This window comes from Phyllostomus discolor, chromosome 3, assembly GCF_004126475.2.
Source record: "Phyllostomus discolor isolate MPI-MPIP mPhyDis1 chromosome 3, mPhyDis1.pri.v3, whole genome shotgun sequence".
Taxonomy (NCBI): domain Eukaryota; kingdom Metazoa; phylum Chordata; class Mammalia; order Chiroptera; family Phyllostomidae; genus Phyllostomus; species Phyllostomus discolor.
The window spans coordinates 116,307,432-116,323,404 of record NC_040905.2 but is presented as its reverse complement, the minus strand read 5'-3'; the positions used below and the strand labels follow the sequence as shown (position 1 = coordinate 116,323,404).

Here is a 15,973-nt window from a genome sequence, read left to right as displayed (position 1 = left end):
CGCCTTGTATCCATGCCCTGCACAAGCCAGGTCTACCCACCAGATAATAACTGTGAAGTTATAAAGGTTAAGTATTAAGAAAAACACCTAAGGAAAAGAACATTTGACTTAAGAACTCTTAAATGGATTTAGAAACCTACCTCCTGCGATCTCTGGTTCTTGATCCAGACCTAAAATAAAACAAAAAATGAAAAATTTCTCCAAAACAGCCCATCCCTCACATCTAAGGGGAGGTGCCCCAAATCTATGAGATGAAGGAGGGAAGGCTTCCCACAGAAACCTGTAGTTTTCGAGCCCCTCACTCACTCTCAGACTGGCAGGACCAAGTGTTGATGCTCACAGAACGAGGCTTATCCCCAACCCTCAGCTCCTAGCTGCTTTCTGGCAAAGGGACAGGACCAGCCCCCTGTGTCCACTAACTGGTCTTTAGAGCAGTATCACAGCTATGCACACAGTCCCCCAACAGACACAAAAGTTAAACAAAAGCCTCAAGTGTTAAACATAGGCTCACTGCCACATAAGGGTCACATGAGCTCCTTGGGAAATAGTATACAGTCAGTAATCCAAAAAAATACACACTGCAACAGGATCTCATTTTACAGCAGAAACTTACATGATTACCACCAATATGTGCTGAGGAGGAAGTGACAAAAGACACTCATAAACTAGGTGTCTTGAGGTGATTTGATAAAGGCTCTTGGAAAGTAGTTTCTGTAACACCTACTAATATTTATGTATTAAATTTGTCCCAAAAATCCTAAGGAATAGTATATAAAACACTCAAATATATACAAAGATGATCTCTAGAGTATTTGTTCAAACAGTTTTTAGGATAGGCAACAAAAGCAAAAATAAACAAGTGGGACTACATCAAACTAAAAAGCTTCTGTACAGCAAAGGAGACCATCAAAATATAAGAAAATATTTGCAGCCCTGGCTGGTGTGGCTCAGTAGACTGAGCACCCGACTGACTGCGAAGCAAAGGGTTGCCAGCTGGATTCCCAGTCAGCACATGTCTGGGTTGCAGGACAGGTCCCCAGGAGGGGGCGCATGAAAGGCAACCATGCATTGGTGTTTCTCTCCCTCCCTCTCCCTCCCCTCTCTCTAAAAATAAATAAACTCTTAAAAAAAAAAGAAAACATCTACAAATCATGTATCTGATAGTGGCTTAATATCCAGAACATAAAGAACTCCTACAAAAAACTCCAATTAAAAAAATGGGCGGAGGATCTGAACACTTTTCCAAAGACATACAAATACCAAAGGGGACATACAAAGCTGCTCACATCACTAATCACCAGGGAAATGCAAATCAAAACCACAATGAGACATCACCTTCAGAATGGCAATCATCAAAAAGACATTCAAGTGTTGGCAAGAATGTGGAGAAAAGGAAACTCTGACACACTGTTGGTGGGAGTGTATTGATAGATTAGTACAGCCACTATGGAAACCAATAAGGAGGTTCCTCAAAGAATTAAACCTAGCACTACCAATGACCCAGCAAATCCACTTCTAGGCAAAGTACTCCCTCTTTCCTTAGTTTCATTTTCTTTGGTTTCAGTTACCCACAGTCAACCTCAGTCTGAAAACATGACATGAAAAATTCCAGAGATAAGTAAGTTTTAAATTGCACATGGTTCTGAGCAGATTATGGAATCTTGCAGCACCTCACTCCATTCTAGAAAGCACCCATTTGTCTAGTGTATCCATGCTGTAAACATTACCCACTTGTTGGTCACATCGTAGACATCTTGGTTATCAGATCAACTGCTGAATTATGGCAGTGCTTGTGTTCAAGGCACCTTTCTTCTACTAACTAGTGGCCACAAAGAGCAAGAATAGTGATGCTGGCAATTTTGGATGTGCCAAAGAGAAGCCATCAAAGAGAAGCCTTTTCCTATGTTACGTATACATAGGAAGAAAACCGCATACACAGGGTTCGGTACTACCCATGGTTTCACACGTCCACTGGGGGTCTTGGAATCTATCTCCCATGGAGAAGGGGGTACTACTACTATATTTACCTAAATGAAATGAAATCACTATCTCAAAAAGATACCTGCAACCCCAACCTAGTGTCTACTGAAACATGCATGAATAAAGAAAATGGGATACACATACATAAGGGAACGTTATTTGACCAGACAAAAGGTGGAAATCCTGCCATTTGTGACAACATGGAACATGGATGGACCCTGAGGGTACACTGAAGGCATTATGCTAAGTGAAATAAGCCAGACAAAGACAAATACTGTATGATTTCACTTATATGTGGAATCTAAAAAACCTCAGATAGATACGGAAATAGGGAGAGGGGTGAATAAAAAGGGTGAAGGTGAGGGGAAAACAGAATATTCAGTTATATTACACATCACTGTAAGGACATATTGCTGGGGAACGATCTCAGAGATCAGGTGAGTGTTCAACAGGTGCTAGTGCACACAGGCACAACCAAAACCACAGTGGTCACCTGTGTAAAAAGGGATTTGCATGTTTTGCTCAATCCATTTTTATACTCTTGTGAGTCTCTTTACAATCAGAATCTGTCAGGTAATTAAAATAATGAAAAGAAACACAAAATACACAATAAATATTCATTTGTTCTTTCTCACTTATGCACTGAGAAATTCCTTCAGCGAAGCCCAGCTGCTGGGCATTTCCAGGACAATGAGCTGTGCCCAACAGGAGTTACTCCTGGCTCAAGTCTCTTCCCTGAACTCGGACCAGTCCCAACATCTCTAGCTTGGATGCCTCTTAAGCATCTCAAACCAAGTATGGCCAGAACCAAACTATGCTCCCCACATCCTCCTTACCCCAATACATTGCTTCCAGTCTTCCCCACCTCCATAAGTGGCCACCAAAGGCCAGAAACCACGAGGCCAACTTCATTCACCCTTTGCTTGCCTCACAACAGACTACCAACAAATCCTATCAGCTCCCCAGAACACATCCAGACCCTTCCCACACTCACCTGATTCAAACTGCCACCTCTTCCTTCTGGACTCTTCCGGCTGGCTCCTTACTGTTCTCACTGATTCCACCCCTACCACCTGCACTTACTCACAGCAAGGCAGCGGGTCCCACCCTCCTCCCCTGGCGCTACATCACTCAAGTCAAAGCCAGAGCCTAAACAGCCCCAAGGTCCTACCCCCACAGCAAGACAAGGCAGTGTGACAAATACATGCTCCTCCATGTCCTGTTTGCTAAGTGCTACATCCACAGGAGTCAGGGTGTGGCAGGTTCCTCTTCCTCTTCTACTCTTTAGCTCTTGGGAGAGTCTATACCTTCACAGGTAAGAAGTGGGTCATCAGAGCTCTTGTGCAGCTGAAGATGGCCTCACAGGTCTTCCTGGACCAGCAAAGACCTCACTGGACTGAATGTGCTGCGATTTTGCTTACTTTCTTTTAATGGTGACTTAGATACCTAGCAGACCTCAACTGTTAGTTACCAACAACACTACAAGGTAAGGAGTCAGGGTTTCCTTAGGCACATATGCTATCATGGACTCACCTCCTGCTGAGCCGCTCCTCCCGCTCCCTCTCTTCTCGCCTCCTCAAGCGATCCTGATTTCTCTTCTCCTGCTTTTCTGCCACGGTTTTCTAAATAAGTGAAAAATTGGCAAATGAGAGCAGAGCAAGTTACACCAACTAGAGTGTGAATATTGTTTAACAAAGCATGCGTGTATGATCTCAGTATTGGTAATTTTGAAAAAATTGAAGAAAATCTCTTAAAAAATAAGAACATGATTTAAAAAATTCTTTTACAATGAAAAATGGAAAACTCATTTAAAAATGCTTTATCATTACATTTTATACAGTCAGTGACAAACTGCACATTCTAAGGGGTGCAGTACTTACTTCTAAGTCACAGGAAATTTATCATATTGCTGCAAAAATCAATCCAGAAAGTTAGTTTTTTTTTTATCCAAATGAGACTCCACCAACCACGTGTTAAAAAAGAACTCAGGTGTCTGACCAAACACATCTTGTTGTTTGGAGCCAAGCTCCTGATGCCAAGGAACAGCTTGTCGTCAGATGCTGAGTGATACAATGACTTCAGACCTGACCTCACAGGGACAGCAGGCCAGGAGAAGTGGACCACGAACCTCCGCAACTGGCTTTCAACACCAGACTTAACACATGCCTCACCAGGCTTGATCGTGAACCCAACAGAAAAGAAAACACAATGGGAAGGAGTAGGCCTTAGAGAACTATACCACTGGTACACAATCACCAGAGCTCAGCACAACGCACTATGTCCAATCTGCACATCCCCCATATCCAACATCTTTCAAAGCCTTTCAATGGCCTGATCTGTCTGACTAGTGAAATTAAGTCCTGAAGAAAGTCAGAGTCAGTGAGACAAGCAGCCACCAGTCTTCCTGTGCTCATGAAGGCATGAAGGATGGTCTTGTATCTCAGTGTAGACTGGAGCCTGGTCATGTCCCCAGGAAGAGAAGGCACAGCAAAGTCTGGGAGAGAGGCTAGTTCTCGTTCCCCAAACATTTTCCAGGTGTGAGAACCTTCCTGACACCCCCAGCTCTACAGCTGGGACTCCAATCACATTGGGCCTGGAGCAGGCACACACAATGGACAGGTTAAGGTTAATGATCTAAGTCTCAGCACCTTTGTTTCTATGCATACTCTTCCTAGGTGGATATGACTGCAAAGAGACCTATAGTCTGGCATCATTTCCTTTCCAAACCCTTCCTACTCCTTAAAAAACTACCTCTCCCTCCCTTGACAAAGAAAACCTTACCCCCCCCTTTTTTAAGGTTTTATTTTATTTTAGCAAAGAGGGAAGGGAGGGAGCAAGAGAGGAAGAAAAACATCATTGTGTAAGAAGAGACCTGGCCAGCAGCCCAGGCCTGCACCCTGACTGGGAATGGAACAGGTGACTCCTCGGTTCACAGGCTGATGCTCAATCCACTGAGCCACACCAGCCAGGACAGCCTTACTATTCTCATACCCCTGCATTCACTAGTTTGTGGCCTTGAAATGTGAACACCTCTGAGACGACTGTAAGTGAAGCCATCTCTGATTATGGGCACAGAACTCCCACCTTCTTTATCATTTAGAGGTGCCCTTCCAAATATATTTTCTGTTAGTTTAATAGCTACTTATCAAGTGTGTAATACATTTGTGTTATTTTCGACTTTCAGGATAAAATTATGGGGTGATATGGCATGGAAATACAATTTACAGGAGAAATGGGAATATAACATTTCCGAATGCTAAGAAGATTTTTAAAATGGGGATAATATTGGACACTAAATGCTATTTATGTTTTATTGGCTACATAAAGTATTTTTACATCTCTGACACCCATAAACTTATAAAGAAAAAATTCTCATTTAAAAATATGTAACGAAGTGGCTCGTGTGGCTCAGTGGATTGAGAGCTGACCTGCGAAGCCAGAGGATTGCTGGTTCAATGCCCAGTCAGGGCTCATGCCTGGGTTGTGGCCCGGGTACCCGGTTGAGGGTGTGCTAGAGGCAGCTGATCTGTGTGTCTCTCACACATCGATCTTTCTCTCCCTCTCTTACTTATTCTCTTCCCCTCTCTCTAAAAAATAAATAAAATTTTTTAAAAAATGTTTAACAAAGTATATCATTTTTCAAAATTCTTTTTGGAGCACAGGAATAAAGCGTGTCAAAACCAGTGGCTGAAGATATCCTCACCACCACCTCAGCTCCTTCATCCAGTGCTGAGATCACATATCACGTTCTGCTCCTTGGATGCAGAGCCCTCCCACCCACTGCTACTTCCCGATAGGCACACAGGGTCTCAGTCGTGATTAACACAGTGTCCTATTATTGCTGCCATGTGTCTGTCCTTCTACCAGATTTCAGGTGTCTGAAGGGAAGGCCTGCCTATTTCCCAGCATCCCATCTTTAGCACACAGCACACAATAGGGAAGACTCATTAGTTTGGAGAATGATAACTCTACATCTAAAACATGTTCAACCTTTCTTCTGTACCCAACATATCAAATGTTTTACAGTCTAACCCAGGAAAACAATCACCTTCTCATCTTAAGTTGGCTCAAGGCAAGGGCCAGGACGTGTCACCTCCCATCTAGCCTAACCATTCTCCATGCATCACCTCTGTCCATGGACAAAAACTAGAAAACCACTGGTTCTTCCCTACCTCCTAAGTTATTTCGGAGATGTGCAAGAGATGTTTGTGTGCTGTACTGGACTCTGCCATTACCTTCATAAAAAGGGAGTGCAGACTAAATAAATACCCAAGGCCCCGTTGGTTTCTTATGTGAATGAAGTGATGAATTGAGCATATCACTATAAAACTCAAGGCATGTTCTTAGAGGGGATCAAAACAAAGTTTTCTAAAGGGAAAGAAATATAAAGATCATGAGACTTCTCAGGTTTTTCCAGAAACAAAATACATTAACATACCCTCAACTGATCAAGCTTCTCACGGATCTGAATGAATCCCAAGTGCAATTTGCCCCCAAAGTGGTCTGCAAGACGACGGTCATTGTCGTGGAGACCAAGGTAGGCTGAGCAGACTTCACAGACACGCAACTTCTGCTGCTGAAAACTGGATGCAGGCATGGAATTTCTGTATTCTTCCTGGAGAAAGAGAATAGAGTGATAAAAGTGCCACCAAATATGGCACTTAGGACAACTCCAAAATGGAAATATCTGAAAGGACTATGGAAGTGACTTAACAATAAAAACTGGATCGTTTTCATAGCTTCAGATATTCTTAACCAATTCAATTTTCTCATTTACTTAAATGAACCAACAGCCCTCTCTGGGTAGCTCATTTGGTTAGAGAGTTGTCCCAATATGCCAAGGATGTGGGTTTGATCCCTAGTCAATGTGCATACAAGCATCAACCAATGAATACAAAAATAAGTAGAAAAAAATGATGTTTCGCTCTCTCTCTCAAAATCAATTTTAAGAAATTAAAAAAAAAGAAAGAAAGAAATGAACCAACAGTCAATTCCAAAGCAACAAGGAAAATTCGAAACATTCAGAAAAGTAGGATGCTACCTGTTCTCAGAGGCTAGGAGTGAAGGCAGGTCTCTGCTAGGCACTGTGGGGAGCTCTATGAGAAGAGGGGCAAGAAAGGAGAATCTCCTGGCTGGTGTAGCTCAGTGGACTGAGTGCGAGCCGTGAACCTAAGGGTTGCCAGTTCAATTCCCAGTCAGGGCACATGCCTGGGCTGTGGGCCAGGTCCCCAGTGGGGGCCACATGAGAGGCAACTACACATTGATGTTTCTCTCCCTCTCTTTCTCCCTCCCTTCCCCTCTCTAAAAATAAATAAAATCTTTTAAAAAAGGGAGAATCTACAGAGATTTTTAAAAAAAACAAACAAAAAAATGAATGCACACAAAAACAAAGCAAATAAGCAAAAAAAAAATCAAGATCTACAGAATCTGTGTCCCAATATCTAGGAAACTATATCCCAGTGTAGGCTCAAAAGATAAAATTCGGAAGGACAAGTACATTAGACACTCTCTTCAGAGAAAGAAGTGTGCACAACAAAATGAAACTAAACACACTCCCTCCTACAGCCACTACAATCTGAGTTCAATCACAAGTAACTCACTCAGACTCAATACATTAGACATGAAAGAAAATAATAAACCATGACATGGTAACTGCTGCTTGTACCCAAGTTAAAATGCACTTTCAAAATCCAGGTTTAAGATATGCATTCCAATAGTCATTTATCCTTATTTAAAGGGAGACATGAATGTAAGTAATCTATTAATTCACACATTCAAAACATTTCCTAGGAAGTGCTAATTAAAATAAGATACTACACCACTCACTAAACTGGCAAAGATACAGAAAAACAGTCACTCTCATACGCTGCTAATAGAAGGAGCCTGAATTGGTACAACTAATGTGGAGTGCACTTTAGTGACCTATCTGTTAAAGTGGGACACGTTATGTGCCACTAAAAACTCCCCTTCCAAGCTTATGTCCTAGAACACTCTCACATGCCCTAGCAGACAAATGCAAGGACACTCACTGTACAACTATTTGTAAAGATGAGAAACCCCTGCCCTAACCAGGCTCAGTTAGCTGGGTGTTGTCCCACAAAGCAAAAGGTTGCTGGTTTGATGCCCAGTCATGGTACATGCCTAAGGTGTGGGTTCAGTCCCTGAAAGGGGCATGAATAAGAGGCAACAAATCAATGTTTCTCTCCCTCTCTTTCTCCATCCCTTCCCCTCTCTCTAAAAAATAAATAATTAAAAATAAAATTTATCACACACAAAAAGATGAGAAATCCCCAATAACCCACAAAACCACCAATGGACAGTAATGTTCATAAAATGGAATGCTACAGAAATAAACTAAATGAACAAATCTAAAGGCAGCAACATGGAGAGATCTCACAAACAATGCTGGTTAACAACCTAAGTGGGAGAAAGACACTGGTAGTGTGGGCAAAATTCATGTAGGATATTTTGTTAAATCCTCACCCGAGGATCCATTTATTGATTTTAGAGCGAGAGGATGGGAAAGAAACACCAATGGATTGCTTTCCATATGTGCCCTGACTGGGAATCGAACCTGCAACCTTTTGGTGTACGGGATGGTGTTCCAACCAACTGTGCCACCTGGCCAGGGCTATGTAGGACTTTTTTAAATACACAAAACACCCACCCCCACAGACACACGCATGCAGTTTATGGGTAAACATGTGAAATAAGGTTTAAAGACAGAACTGAAAATTATGTTACATGCACACTAATGCCTGCCTCTGGAAAGGGAGAGAATTGTGACTAGAGAGAGAAACACTGAGAACTAGAATTTCCATTATAATGTGCTGCGTCTTTTATTAAAGGAAAAAACCTTAGGCAAAAATTATAAATATGGTGGCAACACAAATATTTGCAGTATTATTCTTCCCCTTTCTGTAGTTCTGAATCTTTGAATGCCACCCTCTAATATTTCTCAAAATAAATTCTAATTATGCTGAGTGAAAAGCTGATCCCAAAATGGTCACACACTGTATTGTATGGTTCTATTTATACAACATTCTTGAAATGACCAAATAGAGACATAGAGTACAGATTAGTGGTTGCTACAGGCAAGAGAAGTAAGTGTGGCTATAAAGGGCAACAGGAGAGATCTGTGATAATGGACGTTCTATATCTTGATTCTATCAATGTCAACATCCCTTCTGTACTAGAATTTTACAGCATAGGGGCAAATAGGGTAAAGGATACACAGGATCTCTCTGTCCTATTTCTTAACCCTGCAACTAAGAGCAGAAAGGACCCCATAGGTGATACACCAACACAGAGACCAGAAGTACTGAGACCTCACCCATGTCATCCTGTCTTGTGGGAGGTTTTATGAGGTGCTGCCTATTGGGAGCACTCACAATGATGGGGACAGCAGCAGGGGAAAGAATGCTAGTAGTCCTGAACATGAACAGCCATGTGTCCCACATACTGCTCCTGTCTCGGCTACCTGCAGACATCTATGTGGAGAACTCCACATCCACAATTACTTTAGCCCAAGTATAAACCTCTGAGCCATCAAAGGATTTTAGTGTCTGCCTGGTTCTCTGAAGCAGGAAGAACTGGGCCTCAGGGTATGGTAAGAGGCCACAGACCATCTCTCCTGACTCTCTGGCCATTCTGGTAGAAAGATCAGCAACCTGGGAAGCCTGAATTTGTGCTACATATGAACACAAATTTCCCATTTAAGTATAGAGGAAGTTAGCTCCTACATAGGACTTACATAAATATGATTTAAGTTGGGTGTAAAATGCAGGTATGATGTAAGTCATCACCATGGCAACGCCATTCAAGGTATCTGATTTGCAAATATCAACCACAGCTGTCACATGACCCCAATTCGTCTTTTAGTGTGATCACATCTAAGGATTTACACACAAAAATATCAGATACATATTGTGAAACCTTTTGTCTCTTTTATGTTCAGGAATGGATTATAGAACTTCCGGGCAAGATGGAGGTGCAAGTAGACATGCTTCACCTCTTCACACAACCACAGAGAGAATCAGAACTAAATCTCAAAACAAATAGCACCCAGAACTGTCAGAAAATCCAACTACACAGAAGTCTGACAACCAAGGATTTAAAGAAGTCACTCATGCAGATGGGCAGGAGGGGCAGAGATGGGCAGAGGTGAGGAGACACCCTGTGGTAGAGCTGGCCACAACAGAATGGGCAGTCTCACACTCATGTATGGTGGATAAAAATCAGGAGGAATACCTTGGGAGAGAATGATCCCAGGCCAGACCTCAGAGCCCAGAGTTCCAGCGCCAGGAAGACAAATCCCCGTAACTTCTGGATGTAAAAAACCAGTAGGGTTGGGGCAGTGGAAGAAATCACCTGATTTTCAGGAGACTCTATTTAAAGGGCCCACAAGGTCTTAGAACATATGCCCCCACTGGGTTTAAGCACAAAGGCAAGAGCTGGGCAAACCTCTAGAAGGCAAACAGCGGCACTGTCCCCTCTCCAAGCCCTCCCAGACAAAGCTATAAAGCAGTGAAGCAGGTCGCCCCAACCTGGCAAGTACCTAAGGCTCCACCATACACAATATACAGGTGCCTTTTCTACAATAGGCCACGTTACTAAGACAAGGAGTTAAAGCAGCTCTACCTAATATACAGAAACAAAAATAAGGGGGCTGCCAAATTTAAGAGACAAAGAAATATGGCCCAAATGAAAGAACTGAACAAAACTCCCCAAAATGATCTAAGCAAAATGGAGATAACCAACGTAACAGATGTAGAGTTCAAAACACTGGTGATCAGAATGTTCAAAGAACTCATTGAGTACGGCAACAACATAAAGAAATGAAAGTTATACTCAGTGAAATGCAGAAAAATCTACAGGGAACCAACACTGAAGGGGAGGAAGCAGGGATTCAATCAACGATTTGGAACATAAGGAATGAGTAAGTATTCAACCACAACAGCAAGAAAAAACAAGAACTCAAAAAAAAAAAAAAAGAGGATAGTATTAATAAGCCTCTGGGACATCTCCTATTTGAAAAAATAATGAAAGAAAATTTCCCTAATTTGGTGAAGGAAATAGTCAAAGAAGTCCAGGAAGCACAGAGAGTCCTAAAAAAGATGGATGCAAAGAGGACCACACCAAGACTTATCATAATTAAAATGCCAAAGGTTAAAGATAAAGTGAGAATCTTAAAAGCAGCAAGGAAAAAAGCAGTTAGTTACCTACAGGGGAGTTCCCATAAGACTTCCAGCTGATTTCTCAGAAGAAACTTGGCAGGCTAGAAGGGATTGGTAATAAATATTCAAAGTCATAAAAAGCAGGGAGCCCTGGCTGGCGTAGCTCAGTGGATTGAGCTCGGGCTGTGAACCAAAGCATCGCAGGTTCGATTCCCAGTCAGGGCACATGCCTGGGTTGCAGGCCACGGGCCCCAGCAACCGCACATTAATGTTTCTCTCTCTCTGTCTCTTTCTCCTTCCCTTCCCTCTCTAAAAATAAATAAAATCTTTAAAAAAATTTTTTTAAAGCAGGGACCTACAGCCAAGGTTGCTCTACTAGCAAAGCTGTCACAGACAAAAAAAAAACTAAAGGACTTCATCATCACCAAACCATTATTATATGAAACGTTAAACGAACTTATTTAAGAAAAAGGAGATCAAAACTATGAATGTTAAAATGACAACAAACTCAACTATCGACAACTGAATCTAAAAGACAAAAACAAACTAAGCGAACAAAACAGGAGCAGAACTAAAGATATGGAGATCATGTGGAGGGTTATCAGCTAGGAGGGGGAAGAGGGAGAATGGAGGAAAAGGTACAGGGATGAAAAAGCAACATTGGTAGGTACAAAGAAAAGAAAGGGGGATGTTAAGAATAGTATAGGAAATGGCCCGGTCTGGGGTGGCTCAGTGGATTGAGCATCAGCCTACAAACTGAAAGGCTGTAGTCAGGGCACATGACTGGGTTATGGGCCAGGTACCTGCTTGGAGGTATGCAAGAGGCAATTAGTCAATGTTTCTCTCCTTCTCTTTCTCCCTCCCTCCCCTTTCCCTAAACATAAATAAATAAAATCTTAAAAAAAAAAAAAAAAAAAAGAATAGTATAGGAAATGGAGAACCCAAAGAACTTATTATATGCATGACCCATGGACATGAACTAAGGTGGCGGGGAGAAATGCTGGAGGGAAGGGGATACTGGACAGAGGAAGGCAAAGGGGGAAAAATTGGGGGACAACTGTAATAGCATAATCAATTTATATAAATTACCTATATATATATATATATATATATTAAAAAAAACAACATAACCAATTTATACATATAAATTGCCTTTATATATAAATAAAATAGGTTTTAGCCCTAGCTGGTTTGGTTCAGTGAATTGAGTGCTGGCCTGCAAACCAAATGGTGGCCAGCTGGATTCCCAGTCAGAGCACACGCCTGGGTTGTGGGCCAGGTCCCCAGTTTGGGGCATGCAAGAGGCAACCAAATGTTGCTGCCACACACCAATGTTTCTCCCCTTCTCTTTCTCCCTCCCTTCCCCTCTCTCTAAAAAATAAATAATTTTTTTCCAAAAGATTTTATTTATTTTTAGAAAGAGGGGAAGGGAAAGAGAAGAAGAGGGAAAGAAACATCAGTGTGTGGTTGCCTTTTGCATGCCCCCTATTGGTGACTTGGCCCGCAACCCAGGCATGTGCCCTGACTGGGAATCGAACCGGCGACCCTTTGGTTCTCAGGCTGCGCTCAATCAACTGAGCTACACCAGCCAGGGCAAAAAATAAATAAAAAAATTTTAAAAGATTTTATTTATTTATTTATTTATTTATTTTTAGAGAGGGAAGGGAGGGAGATAGAGAGAGAGAAACATCAATTTGCGGTTGCTGGAGGTCATGGCCTGCAACCCAGGCATGTACCCTGACTGGGAATCAAACCTGCGACACTTTGGTTCGCAGCCCACGCTCAACCCACTGAGCTACACCAGCCAGGGCAAAATAAATAAATTTTTTAAAAAAGGGAATTGATTATACTATCTACAAGTATCACTTACGAAGTTGTTGGTCTGCCACCCACATGAAGCATTATCTCAGCACCACCTTCTAACAAACACTGGTGACTTCAATTCCAGCCTGTACTAGGGTATCCCAGAAAGTAATCCTGACAGCTCCATCATGAATAACCCTATTGCTCTGTCCCTTCAAGTGATAAAACCAGACCTGCACTAGGGCACCTACATGCCATCTCATCTCTACCTGACCTCTCTGTCCCCACCACTCTGATAAACTTCTGAGTCTATGGATCTCAGCTAAATGGCCTTCAGGATCACCTTACCCTACCTAGAGATGCCTTGCAACTCAAAGTCACTGTCAAACTCAGACACCATTTATTTTAAGCATCTATCTCCATCTGAATCAATCTTACCCAACTGTTCATATTCCCTCTGTCTGTGCCCTGATCCCCTTCCATTGCCAACTCCCTGAAGAAAGAACCTCTTTTGGCTTACTCACAACTAGAAAAATGCCTGGCACTGAGCTGGAGCTTGGCAAGCACTTACTAAAGGAATGCATCTTATCCTCCCCCAGGCTCTTCCATTCTTGAGCCATTTTCAATTCTACTGGTGAGGATTCAAGAACCACAGGGTATCCAACAGATGCAATAACCCAGGAAGAAATGGTTGTCAGTAATAGAAACACTGAGCCCTCTTGACCTGTTCCACTACCACACTACTAATGTGTCCTGGGCAGGAATCCAGGCTGATACCACTTGGATCTACCCCAACCGGCACAGGCTCTCTCTACTGAAGATACAGTGTCACCCAAAACACCCAGTAAAACTGGTCTCTGGGACCTTTTGACAGGATGTGCTCACTAGCACTACTTCACTGGCTCAGTACTCAGGACTGTACTCCACACGTGGGAATTATGCTCAGAGCTGGCAAGTGATTCATCTTAGGCAGTGAAGAGAAACCCAAGTGTGCACTGAGATCCTGTCAATAGATCATCTTAATTTAACTCCTTCCTAATATCAAGAAACAGAGGCATAGTTTAATTTCAACCCAGATAGTTATCTCTCTGGAGTTACTGTTTTCTCTTTCTCTAAGACATTTTCCTCACTAACCTCAGCTTCTTTTTTCTTTGCACGGACTTTCTCCACTTCCATAAGAATTTTCTGGGATTCATCCACATTTCCTTCTGCTCCCAGCTGCTCAGCTTTGGCAAGAAGTTTTCCTATTTCTTCATTTAACTCATGTACTTTTTCTGCCTGAGGAAAGAAAAAAAATCAGGTAAGTAGACATCTAAAAACAAAAGATTTTTAATACAATGAAAATGAATGTTCTCTCACTGCACTAAAAATAAAGTCTACTCCACCAAAAGGAAACAGTCGAAGATCCTCAGTGGATCACATATGAATTTTGATAATTATGACATCCTTATTGCCAACACTGAGACTGTGACCATAAAATAAACCTATGCACTCCATTCCAATAAAAGTAGCGCCATCTCTGTTACTTTCAATATGGTTACAAGAATTAAAACATTGGTCACATTATAGGCTGCCTCTTTTTATGCCTTCTATCACAGTTTGAGCTTTCAGGTAAGGGTAATAAAATATCTAGGTTGAAATACACAAACAAACTGTTTAGACGGCAAAACGCCTAATTATTTGTATTTACTTTCTGAAATAAAATAGCACCTTTGATGCAGTAGCAACTGCAATTGCTTTTACAAAACTGAAAGGAAAAAAACAAGGATCAGATTCAGTTCCACTGAATAGGAGGAACAGAAACATAATGCAGCTGACTGACACTCAGGCCAATTATATACAGATCTACCTTCGTTCCGTGATACAGATGTACCAGTCCAACCATTTACCCACTTGCCCCATTTCTTGTTTTATGTGGGATGTTTAAAAAAAACAAAGCTTTAAAAAAATACATATATATCCGGAGCAGGGAAACAGAAGCAGTAGCTGTTGGGGGCTGAATTCTCCCTGACAGCCTCCCTCTTTACACCCAAGGTGGCGAGTACAACCCACCCCAAAGATGCACTATCAGTGCTGATGGTGAGCTGTTAGCCTGTTAGTAGGCCAGTTCTAACCAGTGATTTGTACCAATAACTCAAGGCAAAAGCCTCCCAGGTATATACCTTTGCAGAAACTTCTGCACTGATCTCTTCCTGTGTCTCTGCCAGCCGCTTCTTGGCAAGCTCAGTTCTCCGATCACACTCAGCGATAAAGGACTCCAAGTGATCCATTGCCTAGCTCAGGAGAAGCAGAGAACAAGAATCAATTACATGTACGATCTCAGAACCCAATTGTTCGACAGGAAAATATTCCTGGGTTGGTTTCTTAAAGCCTGTAGGTTCAGTGGGAAGATTTTACACTACATTCCAGCCAACACATCCGTAATCACATTAAATCAAGGGGTTTTGTTAAAACAAATGATCACTCAGAAGTATGGTCTTCTCATCTATTTATTTATTTCCAAAATTTGTAAAAGGACCCCCATCCCTCAATAGCATTTCCAAGAAAACACTGAGGAAAATTACAACACTTGGCCATAATGAATATAGTGTTCTCTGAGGGACAGAAAAGGCTGGCCTGAGACTGTTGTTAGAGCCCTCCTCTGGTGAGCTGTGGGAAATGCAGATGATGTACTCACTGGTCTTTGTGAGCCACGCAAATATTACCCCTCATGTTCTGAGGGTAGAGCTCCCCCTTCCACCTCAAAACAAAACAATAGAACAAATATTACTGAGAGCTGTGAATAAGTTTAGTTATTGCCTACTGTCTAAAGTAGCAGGAAAATTGGTATACTACTTACCCAAAGAGATAAAGGAAAAGAAACTCTAGAAATCTAATTGCTTACTCTGAAGAGTTGGTGGGAAACAATAAAATACTAATTAGCAAGATGTCACATATGCTAAGTAGTTACAGTGCCATACTAATCCAAGGCCCCAACATAACTTCACATACATACAAAGAGCAAACCACTTATC

At 41.9% G+C, this 15,973-nt stretch overlaps 1 protein-coding gene across 7 annotated transcripts in view; it reads right to left on the bottom strand.

The window, feature by feature from the left end:
* The window catches only part of LUC7L (LUC7 like), a 36,387-nt gene that overhangs the window by 1,535 nt on the left and 18,879 nt on the right, over positions 1-15,973 (bottom strand). For all 7 annotated transcript variants that reach the window (XM_036021173.1, XM_028507212.2, XM_028507232.2 and 4 more), the window contains 5 exons: positions 15,122-15,232; positions 14,094-14,237; positions 6,419-6,595; positions 3,514-3,602; positions 141-170 (listed from right to left, as the gene is read on the bottom strand). In XM_036021173.1, coding sequence (XP_035877066.1) covers positions 141-170; positions 3,514-3,602; positions 6,419-6,595; positions 14,094-14,237; positions 15,122-15,232 — 551 coding nt within the window. The remainder of the gene's footprint in view (positions 1-140; positions 171-3,513; positions 3,603-6,418; positions 6,596-14,093; positions 14,238-15,121; positions 15,233-15,973) is intronic.